The sequence below is a fragment of the Pleurodeles waltl genome, chromosome 3_1 (assembly GCF_031143425.1).
Source record: "Pleurodeles waltl isolate 20211129_DDA chromosome 3_1, aPleWal1.hap1.20221129, whole genome shotgun sequence".
Taxonomy (NCBI): domain Eukaryota; kingdom Metazoa; phylum Chordata; class Amphibia; order Caudata; family Salamandridae; genus Pleurodeles; species Pleurodeles waltl.
Window position 1 is genome coordinate 368,159,637 of NC_090440.1, and position 19,939 is coordinate 368,179,575.

Below are 19,939 nucleotides of genomic sequence, written 5' to 3' on the forward strand. Positions count from 1 at the left end.
ATCTGCTGTCTAACTAAAACTTTCTGGCCTATTTACGTGTATGTGTGTGTATATGTGTGTGTATATATATATACATATATAATAATAATGTGTCTGTGTGTTTTGTGAACAGAAAGAATGGAAAGGAATCCCGTGAGCATGTTGTAACGTGTGACCATAACAGACTCCCACATATCTGTCTCAAAAAACTTCTCCAAAGATCCAACGTTTGCAACGTTTCTAAAAAATAAAAACAAAATATAAGCAAAAAAAAAGGAACAAAATGAGTTGCAATACGCCCAATAAGACTAAATCACATCATGCCAAATTTGTCTCTGACGCTGGGAGAAACGTATTTGTGAGACATGCGCCTTGTAAAAGAGCAGAATGCAGGTGACTCACAATGACGTGAGCCATTTACATCATGTGCCTTTCTGCTTCCACCCTCTGTAGTGTAGGGCAAAGTGTCAGCCGATGCCAGGCACTGATCAGTTATTTTGTCATTCACATTTTTTTTCTTATATCTTTGGGATAAGGGGTAAGCACACTTCAGCAATTGATCAGTTATTGTGATGTTCTCATGGTAATTCTGGCCTGCATGGCTGATTCCAAATGAGTCACTGATCCGTTATTAAGCCATATACATTTTGCTTCCGCCCACCCACCACAGCCTTCTAAAAAACGTGGTAATAGCAAAATGTGACTGTCTGAATAACTAATCAGTAGCTTAAGTGGGCTCGCCCATTGCACCCATGAGGTGTTCTGTGCTGGATGGAAGTAAGTGTGAATGGCACAATAACTAATCAGTGGCTAAAGTGGGCTCCTGAAAAGCCCCAGGCTGCGTCAGGTGCAAAAGAGATGGCTGCCTTGTTTTCCCTTCCTTGGGAAGGGGTCACACCCATTGACGTCCTCCACACTCTGAAGGTCGCACCGAGGATGTCAGCAGTCCGTCCTCTGCATCTAATGGATTAAATAGTTTTAGTTGTTAATGTTTTAGCTGTATTTCTTATTTTAGCTGTCTTGTTTAGTCAAACAGCTGTTGGCTTTTTAAACTTGCTGTATTTTTAAGAAAACCAGTTGTTACTTTGAGATGTTTTATAACTGCTTGTTAGCAAGCGACATAACTACGTCTTCCTGCTGTCAAAATTCAAAAGCAGTGTTTTTCAACTAAAGCTGCTTTCCATTGCTTTATTGATTTTTTTTTTTCTTTTTTTTTTTCTTTTTTTTAAAATCAACATTAAAAAGTCTACCTAAACAATAGACGAATATTCCAGTGCAACGCATCCCTCAATATAGACAACAGATAATTAGTCATTCCCTGAAGCATTCACAAGCTTCCATCCAATGTCTCAAGAAACCAATTGAGAAGCATCTAGTTGGGGGTCATAAGAGATTGAAGGTTTATAAGGAAGGTAGGTGAAATTGAAATGCTTGAGGCAATAGTGGAGAGGAACACACCACCCTCCCCATCCCCAAAATCAGCTCTCCCCCAGAGTCACCACTAAAAATGACTGTCCAATCTCCAGTCTTTGTCCCTATTGTCATTCAAGAGGATCAGGTAAAAATTGCAGAACATCCCTACTATGTCTTTCAGTCGAGAAGAATCCATCAGTGCTTCTCACTGACGAGGAAGGAAAGGACTAAGGTAAGTTTAGAGAACCTATATATTTTTCCTTCCTTCTCCACCCTTATGGGGGCTGGTACCAGAGGGAGGATGCCAGCCGCAAAGAAAAGTACCTTTCTTACCTTATGAAATCCTCACCTCCCGGCTTCTGTGCCCCTATTCAGATCTGGAGGTTGTGCTTGAGACCTGCCTTCAGTCAGGTTTGTCCAGCATATTAACAATGGTTCAACTACCTGTTACATTTAGGGTATTCTGTTGCTTAATCGGAAGCCTGTTTTTTGTGTGTTTTGAACTTTGTGTGATTTTTCTTAGGCACTGTTGGCTCCTGAAAATGAGTTGCATCACTCTGACACAGTATCGTCAAAGGAGAGTAGCATGAAATCCCTAAACCCCAATATTTGGTCTATTCAGTTGCCCACAGCAGAACACTTTCCATGGATACAGTCCTTGGTAGGTGTTCCCAGACCAGTTAGATTCCATGATTAGGGTATCTCTCCATGAGGAGTGCCACTGCTCCTCTGCTGTTCACTCTCACAGGTCTGTCTGAACACGAAGAGCAGCATATATTGCCTCCTTGTTCCACACAGATATCCTGTGATTTGAGAGATCTTGCTGCTCAGCTACTTCCCCATTCAGCCTAAAAGGAACGAGAAGCTCACAAAGCTTTTATACGAGTGTTTATGTTGTTTGCAGTCCGACCACCTTTGACCCTTTTTTCGTATTTTGTTGAGCACCTGAATGAAAACGTGTCGTGCATGTCTGTACATGGTTAAACTGCAAAGACATAACACTTGGCTATTTCTCGCCTTTCTTTATTTGTTTGATGGTGCTTTCTTTTTAATGAACCATCTAAGATCATTTGACTAGTTCACAGAGATACAAAGTAAAATTGAACAAACTATTTTGTGTGTTTACCAGATGTCATTGGTTGATTTGGGAAAGAAGCTTCTAGAGGCTGCTCGTTCCGGTCAAGATGATGAGGTTCGCATTTTAATGGCAAACGGAGCACCATTTACCACAGACTGGGTAATAGTTTTACTTTATTCTTGTCCCTGCTAGTGGATTGTACGTTCAATGTGTTAAACTACTATTTAGGGAATGAGTATATTTTTATAATTATTTATTAACAATTATAGACAGTCACTCAAGGGTATGTTGGCGCTAAATTCCATAGAAATAATAGAAAGGACCAAACAGACAGAAGGGTTGGTATTTCAGAAAAAGACATATTTTCAGAGATTTCATAAGAAGCATCAGGGAATCACAAGAACTGAACTATAGCTGCTACTTTAAACACAATCTTGGTCCAAAGTAAATAGCACAAGACCCAGTCTTGGCATTGACAGAGTGGAACCTCCAGGTTTCCAAGAGTAGCAATTTTAAATGCAGCGTATTTGCTAGAAATGTCAGCTTGTACCTCCAAAATATGGTGAAATAATTTTTCAGTGTTTGATACTTTTTTGCACTCCTTGTTGCCTTGTTGAAATTACACTGCTAATTTTCAGAGGTTTGGTGTTGTGTCACTGAAATTGTGGTATTGTCCTTCACAGTAAAAAAAACACATCAAGAAAGGAACCGCTTAAGTTCATGTTCAAAGTAACCAGGTCTGGCACCTAGTTAAATAATGGTACTTAACTTCACTTCATTATCCGAGTACCAACAATCATGGGCACACGTAAAATAAAGATACCTCTTACATATGGATTTTAAAGACCTGTTTCAGTGCTCCAAGAATCGTTTAACCATTTTAAAGTAAATATATTTTCACTCTATTTGTACTGTGCAACTTTATGAATTTATGGGAAAAAGAAGCACATGTAGGAATGAAAAAAAATCCTAGCTACTGTAACAGAAAGTTGCAATTCTATTAAGGACACGGAGGCAAGGATTAGGCTTATTGTCTCTTGACTTTATTTACCAGCAGCTTTTAAAAGAAAATGAAATACTCTTCAACAATAACTACATTCCCATGAAGCATAGGGAATGACATCAACAGTTCAATAGGTCAACGAATCCCTGATGAGTGTGCGCTTCAAGATCTTCTGTTGACGCTCTTTCCTCCTCTTTCTTCCTGCGACCACAGCTGAGGTAAGTGAGATTCAGTCTTGTTCACTGGAATCCATCCCCAATGGAAAACATAAGTGGATGAGAGTCCCAATTCTCTAAAGATATTTCTACATGTAGTAGGCATAGCAGTATGTGTTAAGAGACAAGTTGGCAACGTAAGAGTAAAAACATTAACAAGTAAAATACACATTTACTTGTAATTCATTGAGGGTCTCACAAAAAAGCTAATGTGATAACGAAAAAACTGATTAGTGGGACAGGCAGAAATGTAATCTGAAAGGTGGGCTAATCCTCACCTCTGTGTCCTTAATAGAATTGATACTTTCCCGTTCCGATAGCTAGGAAATGTTTCATTCTATATCAGGACGGGAGGTGAGGATTAGGCTAGTTCAAAGCTTCTCTACTACAAGCGGTGTAGGACTGGTTAAATATATAACTTCTTAAAAGTAGAGTCCAAAGACCAGTCCACCGCATTTAGAATATCCTCTAAACAGGCATCCAAAGAGAAATCTTTAGAGGTCATGACTCCCCTGGAACAGTGAGCCCCAAAGGTGGAAACATTGATGCCAGCTTCTTGTGTGGCCCACCAAACCCACCTGGCATTAATGGGGGAGGTAACCTCCTTATGGGGTTTTGTGAGTGCAATTAGCAGCTGTCCCTCTCCTAGGGGACAGGATACGCAGACAGATCCATGGAGCAGTAGTGTGTCAGTCTCCTGTGCAGGACCTCCTGCAGGGGCGGTACCATCCACAGCGCTGAAGAGAGCCAGATCATCCACCAAGGGCGGCTCAAAAGTAGCCTTCGGAATCCGCCTTACTCTCAAGGGGCTTGACTGTAAATGAGCCCTCATCGGGAACATCAACAGTTTTTGCTCCACAGGAGGCCCTGGCGGAACAGCAAGGCTCACTGTAGGCAAATGTTCGAAGAGGCACCACACTCGGCGTAAGACTGGCTGCACACACCATAGGACTGTCTGAATGACAATGACTAGTCACACTCCAACTCTTCCAACAACAGAGCATTAAACAATTGAACCATGCGTTCTCAGCAAAGCTGAGCGGGAGGTAGTAGCTCCATTACTCCGTTTGGCTGAAAAGCCACAATCACTGTGAATAGGAAGCAATTGCAATAGTATCCCGCCTATTAATGCCAAAGTCAAAGGAAAGCCGCGAAACACACCGGAAACGAGTGAATAGATGGCCGAAGGAATGACGGGCACAAATCCAGACCCAACAGCCTTAAAGAAATTAACAATCCCCATAGTGCTCTAAGCGTTGAAAATTCTGGATACAAGCTCTCCAAAATGCTTGGGAAACTTGGTATTAATAGTGACTGTATCTTGGCTGATGATCTTGCTATCTGGAGAGTATGCATCTCTCTAGCCAATGTCAACGCAACTTGTTTCTGGAACAGTAGCGCCTTTAGTCTGCTCAGCTTGTCATAATTTACATTAGAAGTATCAATGTGAGGCCACATTTCTGCTACTCTCATCTCTCGTGTCGGGGGAATAAAACATGTCTGCAACACGTTACGACCTTAGAGACCGAAATTGCGTAGGCAATTCCTCGTTGCATACCGCAACAGCTTTGGTTGCCCAGCACCACATAACCTCCATTCAAAAGTACATGAAATGCTGGTCGAATCAAAGGGACAGGAGTACCCTTCAGAAAACAGGCCAAGTTCGCAACCCCTGCATTGCAAAGGCCATGGAGGGACACCTGTTTGTAAATCATTGATGATTGAACAGTAGTCTCCCATTCGCTTCCTCTAAGAAAGTCCTCTGTTTAGGCGTTCAGACATTTATATTCAAAGGGCAACTGCCACTCTTCTTTAATATAGCTATCGCCTAGCCGCTCGTATCTGCCCACAGCAAGATGTTTCAGGCATTTCAAAAAATTAAAAGTGGAAATGGGCAGATTTATAATGCCATGTAGGAGCCATAATGTTGATGGACTTACTACAGCTGTGAAAGGCAACTTCTCTAACTTTTCTATGTGAAGCATAGTGCAACTTGCTTCCCTTTTAGCCATTGTCTGTTGTTCCTTGGATAAATTAAAAGCAGCAAACAAGTCACTACTGTTAATATACTTCCACGGAACTCGGTCGTTTATCAAAGTTTGTAATGCCCAACCTAACTACATGATGGAATGCAGCTGACTTTGTCCATGGTATAAAAGGGACATGTCATTCTTAATGATGTCATTCGCAGATGAGACTGTGTTATTAAGGGAATAAATCCTGTTGGACAGAGTGTTCATACCGTTGTTGACCAACAGCTAAAGCCTTTTTTAAATTTTATTTGTCTATCTGCCTTAATCGCACAGCAGCTTCTATATGTGAAAGCTTCCAGATCTCATTATATATGGCATAGATGAATCTTTTAGAGTGTGGCTTTCTTGGACATAACAAAAAGTCCTGAGTCTATATCTTCAGAAAGAAATTGCTGGTGTGGGGATACTGGGCGCATTCCTTTCTTTAATTTTTGCTAACCCTAGCCACAAAGTCTGCTGAATCCTATCATTTAGAAAGTTAATTTGCACAGGAATATGGCACGCTCTAAAGCTTCCCTACCCTGTGTTTGCCAGTCTTGTGTTCCCCGTGCACTCTTTACATCAATAGTGTTCTTTCAGTATTTGTAACCTTCAACTGCAAGACGGGAAACAAAGGAATCTGAATACATCAGTTTTGTCAGGTAGCAAACTTTTCCAAATTTTGGAAGGTGGTAACTTGAAATAATATGGCTCTGTATTTTTTGTGTCATGCCTAGAAAAGTATTTGAATTCATCTGAATAATGTTTTGGGCTTCCATGGAGTTGAACAGTGTTCCCACTGTGTATAATTAAATATTGATCTATGTCTAGAGTAATGTCCCCAGTTGTTATAGCAGAACATGTCCCCATAATTCTATGTGTTGGTATACACATCATCAGTCTCAAATACTGCATAGTCTTTCATATCAGTTAATATTGAATCAACTGTCTGGACATCAGATACAATGCCAGGTGTAATTACATAAGTCATGGAAATTTTGAAACATAAGTTATCTGAATGACCTCAGTAGGCCCGTATATATTGAATGGAACTTTATCCCGCACAATCCCATCAAAAATTTGCACAGCTGAAATGTTCTCAAGGGTTAAGTCTCTTCAGACCTTATGTGTAGAATGATAAGGAGTTAAGACTTCATCCACAGGCTCAACAGAGGAGCGTTCAAGAAGGTAATGACCATTTATAAGTCGGAAGACAACAGTTACAAAACCAATCCATAGAAAAAATGCAAATAATGTCACAAATAACCATACATAGTTCCATGGGTGAATTAAATTGTTAATTTTAAGCCAGATATAAAGGAGACAAATCTGTTTGCTTCGGAACCAGGCAGCAGTGGTAGGATGACAGTTCATGGTACCTTGTATTCCCAGTACTTGAAGCGGTGCTCCGTAGAATGGGCAGAATTCCTTCTTCACAGTGATCCTCTCACGAACCAGATCCCCAGCTTTAGGAATCCAACCAGTAGAAGTTGTTGGTAAATACTGTATTCCTAAGGTGGCAGCACTGGTAGATGATTTGTCATCACAAAATTGTTGAAGCTCCTGTTAGACGGTGAGACGTTCATTTATGTCAAATGGCATATCTACTGCCACCAAACCAGGGCAATCTAGATCTTGGTACATACATATGTATCCCAAAGAGAACCTCATAGGGAGTGCGTCCACATACATCGGTATCCCAAAGAGAATCTCACAGTGAGTGTCCCCCCCCCAAGGACCTTCTTGGTAGATTATTCAATGCTCTCTGGACCCCATATAGGTGGTGAAGCCAGCTGTGGCCAGAACCTAATATTCTAGCTGTTAAGGATTGCTTTAGATCACAATTCCTCTTCCCATCCATCAAATTTCCCTCGGTATGGTAGGGTGAGGAGTAATGGAGTTCAACACCCATCGTCCCCATGGTATCCCTGAATGCCTTGGAGGCAAAAGCAGGGCCTTGGTCCGAATGGAATGCTGCAACTGCACATGTACCAATAAAGATCAGCAAGTCTTGAGCGTCAGACGACCGCTGCAGCCATACTAGCAGGAATCTAGAACAAGAATCTACAGCGACTGATGTATTTGTATGCACCATCTGGTTGGAGTGGATCACAATGGTCCAGGTACACACATTGTAGTGGCCTGTTGGACACTAAGAGGGATGTCTGCAGTGGGCGTTTGATGTTGGAGCCCTTCATTTGCTGGCAAATGTCACAACAAAGGGCATATTGCTTTGTCTGTTTGTATAGACATGGCAACCAGAAGCGTTTCTGTAAGATTGATATTGTGGCCGAAATACCAGCATGAGTAAATGCAACACCCTCATGCGCTGCTTTAACGAGATCTAATCTCTGGTCTTGGTTGGGGATTGCTCGGTCTCCAACCCGAGGAATTGTTGCATAAGCAACATTCTGTGCACTGATGTGATATAGTATTTTGTAGGGAATGCTTCTGGGACAGGCTTGCCTCTAGCCAAAGCTTTCACGACAGCCAACATTTTATTATCCAATCTCGTCTGAGAACGAGTCACTGCAACCACAGAAGCCGTAGCTACTGCAGATATGGCAACTTCATCAGCCAAAGCGTTTCCAGTAAAGTGTACTCCTACCCGTTGGTGGCCCAATGTATGTGCTACATGGACACAAAGTAGCTTATCCTTAAGCTAGGTCACCCTTCCCCACAGAGTTCTGTGTTTTAGGGTGTTCCCTTTGGAATCTCTGAATCCGATCAACTTCCAATGATTAAGATAATCATTGTGGGAATGGATGCATTAGTATGAGTCATAATCAGAGTTGGTAGTCCTGGCTCTGTGTGTTCTAGCGCTAAAATAAGGGATTTGAGTTCAGCCTGCTGGGCTGTACAGTCCCCTAGGGTCTGCGTGAAGGTATGATGAGGGTGTAATACACCATCCTTCATCAGTCCGCCCACAGCTGCACAGGCAGCTGAGTATTGATGTTTGGTACATACGGCTGGTTGTGCTGAACCATCAGTGTAAATTACAGTATGGTATCTGTCCAGTGGCAAGATATCTAGGAGTGCAGGTACTCCTGTTTGTATTTGAGAAATTCTTGTGTCTGAAGTTTTGGATCAAAGATGTAATCTACATCGGTGCAGTCACGAAGGTTGTCCACTGAATCTAGCATGGATGTAATGCTTTAGCATTGGGAACGCTAGCTTTGGTGACGTCCTCTATGGCTGGCACTGGAGTAACGACAATAATGCGTTTCCCTTGGGCAAGTGGTCTCTCCTTGATGACAGCCATCTGAACTGCAGTTAGAATTTTTTTTGCAGGTGCAAAACGTTGTTCTGTATTAGAGTATAAATGTGATTTATATGCTATTGGCACCGTGTCCCCTTCATTAAAGGTGACATAAGTAAATCCAGTGGTACCAGAAATTATTCTGATGTCCAAATTTGTTTTTTTATTACAAGTGTGTAAGTGTTTTGCTTGTAGCATGTCCTGTTGTAGTCCTCTAAGGATGCGTGTGTTCTACTGTCCAGTGTCTGCTAGACAAGTCAGGGCGTATTAAGTGATAAAGTGGCTTTATACGTTGTGCATAGTCAGGAATGTATGTTCTGCCAAAGTTGAAGAAACAGAGTAAGGACTGTAGTTTCTTAATTGTATTTGGTGGTTGGAGTTGAGCACATTTTTCTAGAAAGTGCGGGGCCAGCCTGTAACCCTTGTTTGATAGCTTATAACCCGGGAACAATACGCTGAGAAAGGCTATTTTAGTTTTCCTAAAATTACATTTGTAACCAAGAGCTTTGAATTCTAAAACAATCCGATCGACCCTGGCAAGATGACTGTTGAGGTCGACATCTGTGAGATAGATGTCATCCAAGTAAGATAATGCCTCTGTATCAATATCATGTAATATTGATGTTACACGGGCTGAGAACAGCCATGGGCTGTTTTAGTAGCCTTGCGGCAAACGGCAGAAGTGTTTTCTGTGAGCCAAATGAGAATGCACTCAGGTCCCGACTTTCGTGTGCTAAGTTTTGGCAGAAAAACCTGTTGGAGAGATCTAAGGTTGTTTTGTATTTTTGGTGCACTGTGCTGTTAATCAGTGCTGCCCTATGTGAATTTTGTATAGCGCATGTGAAGGTATGACTGTTCAAGTGTCTGTAATCTAAGACTATTCTGTATGAATGGTCGGGTTTTGCAATGGGGAATAATGGATTATTCATTGCAGAGACACAGGGCTCAATTACTCCCTGGTACTCAAGCTGAGTGAGGATCTCCCTCACTGGAGCTTTGGCTTTGTGTTTAACAGGATATTGTGGCTGAGGCTGTGGCTTAGACTTAATAGGTATTACATGACTAGGAGAATCCTTGTCCCAACCCACATGATTTTTTTTTTTTGTTAAATTTCTTTATTGCATTTATAGTTCAAAATATGACATATTGCAGAGTAAAGGGACATGTGACCCGCATGGTTGCAATTAACTTCAGTTCACAATGGTAAACACATGGGGAAGAAAATGCAGGCACAACATTTCCATATACCTACTTTGCAGAATTAGCAAAATTGTTATACAACTCCTAAGCGCTCAGCAAGCTGGCCCTGTACATCCATGTGAAATGACTTTCATCTAGTGTAGTATCCTGCAACCTGGAGAACGTGACCATCTGGCCTATTCATATATACAGGTATGCAACATGTTGAACTGAATACATGCTATCGCAGACCACCATTGCTTGCAATAGAGGAATCAAAGTCGATCAGATGCAGGCACCAGTGGAGTGTAGAGATCCGCTAACATGAGCTCCCATTGTGCCACGAGGGGATACTTGCGTAGCCCCAGTTCGTCTTCATGCTGGAGAGCTGTATATTCTGCTCCCGCCCAAACAAACAAGGATTTGACCATGCTTCATATGTCGGTGGCACAGGTGACCGCCATTTGTGGGTTGACAGCACGGGCAATTGGTGTCTGCTAGAGAAAAATATCTGTTAATTTTTTCCAGTGTAATATAGGCTCTTTGAGTAACATAATATTGAATGAGTCGAAATTGCATATTGCGCGGGACATACATGGGGGTTTCCAGTATGGTTGCCCATTCCTTGTCTATGAAAGGCCTCCCACTGTCTCCCTCCCATCGCCCTTGGAGGACCACAAGTGGTCCGGATGTATGGAGACGTAAAGAGTCCGCTATCCAGTGTATTATGTCTCCCTTCACCAAATACATGCATATATTGCAGTGTGTAGTGTATCTGGGGTTCCCCCATGAGGTCACCCCATGCACATTATAGGGCGTCATACAAAAGGAAAGTGCCTGGAAGCAGTCCGGTGGTCTCTATTAGTGTGTCATGGGTATGGAGGGTACCATCTGTATAAACGTCTCCTAGGGTGTATATTTCCATTGCGTGCCAGTCAGCTAGTTCTGCAGCCAATGTGCTACATGCACCATAGGGTGTCCCGAAGAGTGGTATGGCTGGTGCATAGTGAATAGTATCCCTTGTGAGGTAGCAGCATCTACGGAAGTGGCGATAGGCTAATTTCAGCAATAGGGGCACCAGCTCTGTAGACTTAGCACAGGGGTGAAATAAATGAAGTAGTTTACCTCGGACCACGCTGGAAGGTCAGTGGCCGTATCTGCCAGCTGTCTCGAAGGGAACCAACGGGCCACCCATTGTAGCTGCACAGCCAAGTAATAGTGCTCCAAATTCGGTAGTGATAGATCTCCCAGAGTTAGTGTGAGATAAAGTTTAGAGAGGGCTACTCTTCAACGGGAGGTATCACAAATTAAATTACGTACATCCCGCTCCATGGACGGGAAGAAAGAGGCCGGCATGTACAGAGGCAGGTTCACAAAATAATACAATATTCAAGGTAGCACTATCATCTTAACAAGGGCCACCTGTCTATGACTGTCAGTGGTAATGTCTTCCAGAATGTCATCTGATGGCGTAAGCCCGACACAACACTCATCAGATTCCTATCAAACATATCAGATTCAGTGTGATATACCTGTATGCCAAGGTATCTAAATGTGTTGGATTGCCATGTGAGGCCAGGGGCTATAGAAGTGAGGCCCGGATTAGACAGTAGGTGACAATGGGAAGACACAGGACTTGGCCCAGTTTACTGGCAAGCCAGATACCTTCGCATGAGCGCTGAACAATGGTATTATATCACTCAGGAAGCCTGCTAGGCCTCTAATATACACTAGAAGGTCATCCGCATATAAAAAAACCACATGATTCCCATCCCCCTGCGGTATTCCCCAGGAGGGCCCCGCCCTGTGTAGTGCAGCCGCCAATAACTCCACTGCAAGAGCAAAAAGCAGGGGAGATAAGGGGCATCCCTGCCGCATGCCCTTACTTATGCTAATGGGGGGGATGGGTGACATGAGGCGCCCTGTTTTGGTTCGGGCCAATGGGAGAGTATACAACAATTTCACCAGCTGTATAAAACAGGGGCTGAAACCTTACTTCCGTAGGACTGCAAAAAGATAAGGCCATTCCAGCAAGTCAGATGCTTTTTCCAGTTTGATCACTAAACAGCCCGCTCGCAGCCAGCGGCAGAAGGCATACATCAGCACACTGAAAAATCTGCGTAGGTTAATGGACGTCGTGCGGCCCGGCACAAAGCTGTTTTGGTCCTCATAAACCAATGCAGGCACCAGTGGGGCCAGTCTCATTTCAACAACTTTGGCTAGTAATTTATAATCCGTATTTAGCAGTGCCAACGGTCTGTAGGAGTGCAGACTGGTGGGGTCTTTGTGTGGTTTCAGGTGGGAGAATAAGGTAGCCTCCCTTAACGTGTGGGGTAAGCACGCCAATGCTATGGCCTCTTCGTATAAAGTAAGCAATTTAGGTGCTAGTTGGGTTGGGTATGCCCTATAAAATTCAGCCTGTAGCCCATAACGTGCCAGGTTCCCTACCATTTGCAAGAGAACGGATAGCTTCCTGTACCTCAGATAGCAAAGAAGGACTGTTCAGTTCTGAACACTGCTTGGCCGGGATCCGGGGCAGGGGTATCTCCATGAGGATTAGTTTGATGTCATCTAAAGGAGGATGGAAGTCAGTGTTATATAGGGGCGCATTCTTAGTGTGAAATGCTGCATGAATTGAATCCTGCATTTATAACAGGTCGCCTGTCTGTGTTCGAATAGATAGTACCGCTCTAGAGGAAGTCTCCTGGCATATCAACTGGGCAAGCAAAGCTCCGGCCCTATCTGCTCTTGCATGTGCGTTGGCTGAGTGTGCCGTGTAATTGAAGCATCTCAAATGTTCATTGAGTTCTGAATGAGTTTTGCGAATGGCCTACAGTTGAGGTAAGGCACTGGGGCTCCGTACCACTTCCGACTCATGCTGCAACAGCTGGCGTTGTATTGCGTACACCTCCTGATCCAGCTGCCTGCGCACACCAACATTAAGCTCTATACAGTGACCCCGCAGTGCAGCCTTAAACGCGTCCCATTCTACTGAACAGGATGATGCCGTATTTGTGTTAAGTTCAATGTAACTGGCAATCTGCTGGCCAGCTGACTCACGGAATGCCACATCCACTAATGTGTCCCTACCCACATGATTGCGGTATAACGCAGGTGCTTGTTCTAAAGCCCAATTGACAGCATAGGCTTGTTTTACTGCCTCTGAAACCAGATCAGAGAAAGAAGGTAAAATGACATCTTCCCCATGTGGGAGCTTACGGATGTGGTTGGGTGGCCAGTCTCTTTCGGCCAGCAGAATATGACAACTAAGTTCATCCCAGAATATCACACTAATAGTGTGTTCTATGTCCTCCTCAATATGAATGTTTAAATCATAAACACTGCCTGGTGGGAGGACATGCCGGTCTGCAGTCTCAACTGCAATGACGTCGCTAGTTGCTGTCGCATCCAGTAGTTTCAGACTCTGGCAACATATTGTGACCTCTGCTGAGCTGTCTAGCAGTGTCACTGCCTACGTCTTGTCCTTCAGCAGTATTCTCAGGTGTACTGGCATTTTTAATTGACAGTGCTGCCACCTTTGTTCTTTTTAAACTGTGGCTTTTGTTGTAGGGACTTATCATCTTTTTTGTCTGTAGACTGTGGCGAGTCTTTCTTCTGTTTCACGTATTCAGGACGTAGATGAGGATGGCTCCCTCTCTCCCTACGTCTATCCGGTGTGTCCTGAAAGGAACGAGAGGGCTGTGAATCAGTATATCTGTCAGGAGCTTTTATATTTTCTCTATTTCTGAGAGTATATCTCCTGTCAGAGCTCTCTGGGTGTGGAGAATCTGCTCTCTGACTTCGTCTGTATTTCTGTTTATCCCAGCGCTTTTTAGAACCCTCCTGTGCTTGTTTAGTACCTTCCTTAGGGGTGTCACTTTGTATTTCAGGCTTTTTCGGCTTGGTTCCCAAACTATCCCATCCTATACTGGTATAGGTATTGGAAATTATTTTTGGTAGCTGTTTCTCCTGTGCCAAGTGTGGAATCTCTCGGAGCCGCTGGCATATAGCAAGTGCTACCACTTCCCCTTTAATGTTACTGAGTATGATTGAGGAGACTGCATCAAAGTTACACATTAGTTTCATACCCTAATCTAGGGCTGGTGCAGCCTGTGCTCATTCTGAATTTATTCGAACACTTCTGGTAAATTGGCAAGTGTCGGGGTACCATGTGTGGTAATGTAAATTGCAGCAAAGACTGCACCCCATCTCGCGCAGTCATCCACTCAGGGAACCACCCCGAAGGGCAAGCACACTGTCAGAATTCTATGTTTTTCCTGTAGTCCCGTATAGGGAAGCACAGCTTCCAGATGATTTGTTTTCTGGGCTATCCAGAACGAGATTTTCTCTCGTTCTGTGGGCACTTTGCCCATGATAGAATGTACTGTTTGTGGATTAATCCCAGTAGTAGCCAATTGGTAACCAGCAGGCGCTGGTGGTGCTGGACGTGTTGGTGTAGAGTTCAGAGTTCCCATTACGAACTGAACAAGTCGTCTATATGGTGTTACTAGCTCAATGTATAACTTGCGCAGATCTGCTGCCTGCATGTTTTGTATACCTGGGTGAGGTGTTTATGTGGCAAACATAGGCCACGTTGGTCCTTCATTCCCTAAGGGTCCTAGTCTCACGGGTTGTATTACTTGTGGTAGGGCACCATTAAACCAGTTCTGATGTTCTTTTTAAGTAATCAGCATTTCAAGATATTGGTATGCTTGGTACCGTTGAGGTACATTTGCAATTCTGTATGTGTGGAATGTGAATGATCTTTGGTCTTCCTCAGGAAAGGTGACCCAAGAGTAGAATGTTTCTGTTTGGTAAGCTTCACTAGCTTCTACTATGAATGTGGCATCCCCACCCTCGTCTGTTAAGCCATGCGCTACTAGGTGTAATGTTAATGCTTGTCTAGCATTCTCAGGAATGTCTATGGCATTAGCCATATTGAGTAATGGGTAAAGAAATCGTACACCAAGTGGGGAGAAAAGTTCTTTTAATGGTACAAGCTCGAACAACCTACAGCCTAATTAGGTGCTCCCTGTTCAGCTGAGGACGATCTTCCCCAAGACCACGGACGTCTCCGTATAATGGTACTTAGAGTACCTACCTAGGCTATGTGAGACAGTGATAGTCAGGGTATCTGTAAATTAGTGCCTAAACGCTATCGTTGGTGGTGCCATGTCGTAGTTTGACTTTTGCTCTAGGCAAGACTGCTGGTTTAAGGATGACAGTACTTATGTTTATAGGTGACTATGCCAGTCCTACAACAAGTCGCAACTGTCATCCCAACACTCCCAGCTCACAAGCAGTACCTGTCAAAAATCCAAACAGTAAAAGGTGATTGTGGCAGCCTTTATGCATGGACTCAAGTGACATCTCAGGGAGTGTTGTGGTTAAACAGAGATTACCCCTTTTTCACATAAACAACAAGTCTCAATCAAGCTCAAACAATGAAGGAGATGCAGTAAAGTTGCAACATATTTTATGAACAAGACTGCAATCTACGATAAGTTGCATGGGCTGCAATGATTAGGAAAATGAACAGTGCAAGAAGCAGAATAGTGATCACGAGAGTCATTAATACAAAGACCCCCCACTATCTCGCAATAACCTAAAACGACATGAGATATGAAATATGTCCTAATACCCGAGCATGATGAACCTAACCTAAAGAGAGCTCGGTGTGATAAACCCAGTCTGCCAGTACCATGTCCATGAGAAGAGCCCCAACCCTTGTAACCTTGGAATGAGGTATCTAGCTCATACTACGTGGGGAGACGAAGACTGGGTCAGCGACAAGGCGACTTGCAGCTTGGATAGCAGCTGGTAGGAATCCCTCTAACTATCTGTATGAGATGATTTTCTACAGATTTGATCTGACCCCTGACGTAGGCCTGTTCCCAAACAGTAGATAGGAGGACATGCTTGGGGGGGCAATCACATAAACAATTCCCTGGAAAGTACAAGAGTGAGAGTACCTAATGTAAATACCTACATCTTACTTATCTTTTGACACTGATGTTGACACCTTTGCAAAGTGGTACTGATAGCGTAAAACAAATCCTCCTCCTAACTAGAAGCACAGCAGCCATCTAGGGAAGATATAGTAAAATAATTGTACTAAAACGGAGCAAACTAAGTAGGGTAAAAGTCACTGGGTTGACGGGGCATGAGTCTACAAGCCAGAAGGCTAAGCTAACTACTGCTTCCCATTAAAACAAGATAGGAATCACTACACCGCCGTCACGGAAATTTGATGGTTCATGTAGTAGGACCAAAAACTCTGGGAGATCGGAGAGGGATTTTGACTTTGTGCCTCAGAAATGGTTGATCTAACGGACTGCAGCCCCATTGTCCATCTTGAGGATGACGCAACATTGTGCCTTGTCCTTGGCCCAGCATCTCACCGCGAAGGCGCTGGCGATCAGCTGGAGACAGTTGATGTAGAGGGATTGCTCCACAGAAGACCACTTTCGTTTAGTGGAAAATTCCCCCCATCAGGCTCCCCAACCCAAACCGCTGGCATCGGATTCTATCACTAGATCTGCTCGTGTGCTGAAAATGGTACTGCCGTTCCAGGTTTCCATGTGGGAAGTCCACCATTGCAGTTCCTCTCTTGTTTCCTCGGAAAGGAGAATAGACTGAGAATATGTGAGACCTCCGTGCAGATAAGAGGTTTTGAGGTGTTGTAAGGACCGATAGTGCAAAGGGCCAGGGAATATGGCTTTTCTATACAAGGAGAGAAGACTCGCGATTCAGGCGAGGTGCCCTAGGGAAATGGTGGGACTGGCTAGGGTCTGTCGGATTTCTTGTCTGATCTTGGATAGCTTCAGAGATGGTACACTTAGCGTGGCTTGGATGGAATCCACCATCAAGCCCAGAAACTGCAAGGTTTGACACAGGACTAGAGATTTCGTGCCATTGATCACGAAGCCCAAAGATTCCAGCAGATTTTTAATGGTTTGAAGGTGGTTAGCCAATCATGCTGGACATTGGTCATTAAGGAGAATGTTGTCAAGGTATATAATGAGCCGAATGCCTCCAGCTCAGAGGTGTTCTACAACTGGTTTCAATAACTTGGTGAAGCACCAAGGAGCGAAGGATAGCCCTTAAGGAAGAGATGTGAACTTGAAGATCTAAGATTTCCATTGAAATTGGAGGAAACTTCTGTAGGAAGGAAAGATAGTGACTGTCAAATAAGTCCAGCCGGCTAGGCGCCCCCTTCCACAACCGACTGTGGCAAAAACACAGGGTGTAAAAATTTGCTGATGGATGTTTGGGCCTTATCCAGGGAAATGAAAGAGTTAACGAATTTACCTAACCCTAAATATGTCCCTGAAGAGGCCCCCTTGGACAATGGGGCCCCCCCCGGATGTCACCAGTTTCCCCCATGTTTAGGGTGTCTACCTTTATTAAGAGACTGGCGATGTTCCGTGGAAATCACACAATTGGTGTTCCCCAGGAAGATTATTGCTCATTGAGCCCAGCCTGACAAGGCCTATGGAGAGATCAGGGATCCGGATGACTTGGCGGTCTTGGCCATGTCAAGGATTTTAGACAAGGGCTTTAAAAACATCTAGTTGCTTACCCTGACATGAGCGCCGGGAACGATCTATCCCCTTCTTGGGGTCCCTTACAAATTTGGCTTGGAAGGTGGCCATTCTGGGAACGATTTCCGGGGTCAATGTAAATTTGTCCTCCAATGATGGCCGACGAAATTCCGCCCTGAAGCAGTTGTGGACTTCTTTATCTAGGGCCTTGCGCAGGCTGCTCGCCACATAAGAAGCCACTTTGGGGGCTGAGAACCACTCCACTGAGCACGGATGTAACAAGTCATTTGGGTTCAGCATATCTTGGTCAACGTCAACCATTTTAAATACATGTGCTGGACCGGTCATTACAAGTTCATCAGCCACATGATGGCTTCACTGATGGTATCAAACATCTCGTATTGGTGATCTCTGATGTTAGTGTTGGATTCACCAATATATGCACCCAGAGGACACCTTAGAGGTGCCCCTTGAAAATCTACCAACTGCTAGTCTGTTTGCTGACTGGTCCTGACCAGTTCAGCCACATTAGCCAGGTTGACCCCCCAAGGTGAGAGCCAGTGCTCTCTGGGTACAGAGACAAAAGCCTGCACTGGGTCGGGGTGTTGACGCCTCCTTCAGGTAGGATGGACATTCCAGGACGGGAAGCTTCAAAGACCTAGCCGCCTTTGTAATGCAACCAGGGTCTCTCCAAATGGCAGAGATGACCAACTCCCCCTGTCCTGGCCGCACGTTTGGTGGCAAGACTAGGTAGATTTAGGAGGTGTGCCCACCCCTAACGTGTACGAGCTGAAGTGGACACCAGTTTTAAATTCCTCCATCTTGGTTTGGAAGGAATTAGGTCACTAGGGTCAGGGTTATGCCCACTTGAAGTGGTCATAGAAAGGGTGTAGTCAGCCTAATGGTGGGTAGCCCATTGGTTGCTACCTGGCACTCCCTGTAACACCCCTAAATTGAGTATTTAGGTGGCACCGCAGAACTCCGATTCTGAGGACCTAAGAAGAAAAGAACAAAGAAGAGACATATCTGCACAAGAGGAGGAGAAGAAGAAGCAATTGATCTGGTACCAACCCCGCCCGCCTGTCTACACTCCTCGATGGACTCTGCACTAGAAGATGCCTCCTCCTGCAGCTGAACCTCCAGAACCCTGGGAGGACTGCTTGCCTTTGAAAAAAGTCTAGATTTTCCCATGAACACTGGACCTGCTCTCAATCCAACTCTAAGGAAAGGACTCTACTGCCTCCGGAAATGCAAAGACACAACACCCAAAGTCACCACTGCACCTGCCTTCAGCCACCCGAGTGGTACCAGCAAGGTCCTCCAGCTGTCCAGAAGTCCGAGTCCATCTTGGTTTTACCCCTCCTGTCCTCCCTGAAGTCGCCTGCAGCCTCTCCATGCATGCCGTGCAGGTGAGAGAAACCAGACACCTAAAGCAACCACTGCACCTGTTGCTGCTGGCCGAAGTTGAAGTGGATTGCTCACCCACACTACCACATAATAGAGCATTAGTCCTATCTACTTTTTCCTCTGCAAACCCATTGGGATCCACTGGACTCTGCACGGTGTACTTCTTTTTCATGCACCATATAGAGAGCCAGCTTCCTACAGCTTGCATTTGTCTTCAGGCAAAGTGCATTCATGCAGTCAGTATAATTGGATGCCAACCTTTCTAGGGCAGTGGTAGTACATGAGCTAAATATAGTGTCGTATGCATTGAGAATTAGTTGAACTGGTTTACCACCTGCCTTCTCAGGGACTGCATGGCACACTCTTGTGTGCTTTCTCCAGACCCCTTAATATGTTGGTTAAAAAGATGGGAGTGGGGGCAGCATACATTGCTGTGACACACTTCTGTTGTGTTGAAGGAAGCAATTCAGTCTTCATTTCTGAAAAGTGTAGAAAAGTCACTTGTTTTGGCATAGTTACCCCTACTTTTTGCCTGTTTATCGGTGTGTTTAGACTGTTTTCACTGGGATCATGCTAACCAGTACCCCTGTGATTGTGCTCTGTCCTCTAAATTTGGTTGCTTTGATACTCTTGGCACCCCACAATTGGCATACTGGTGTACCCCTGTAAGTCCCTAGTATATGGTACATAGGTACCCAGGACATTGGTACCCCAGGGGTCCCCCATTGACTGCAGCATGTATTAAGCCACTCATGGGATCCCATGCAAACTATGTCTGCAGGCCTGCCATTGCAGCGTGCGTGAAAAGGTGCATGCACCCTTTCACTGCTGGTCACTGCACCAGGTCACA

At 44.3% G+C, this 19,939-nt stretch overlaps 1 protein-coding gene across 4 annotated transcripts in view; it reads left to right on the forward strand.

The window, feature by feature from the left end:
- Positions 1–19,939, forward strand: part of GABPB1 (GA binding protein transcription factor subunit beta 1) — a 368,057-nt gene that overhangs the window by 117,718 nt on the left and 230,400 nt on the right. For all 4 annotated transcript variants that reach the window (XM_069222548.1, XM_069222545.1, XM_069222547.1 and 1 more), the window contains exon 3: positions 2,522–2,629. In XM_069222548.1, the coding sequence (XP_069078649.1) occupies positions 2,522–2,629 (108 nt within the window). The remainder of the gene's footprint in view (positions 1–2,521; positions 2,630–19,939) is intronic.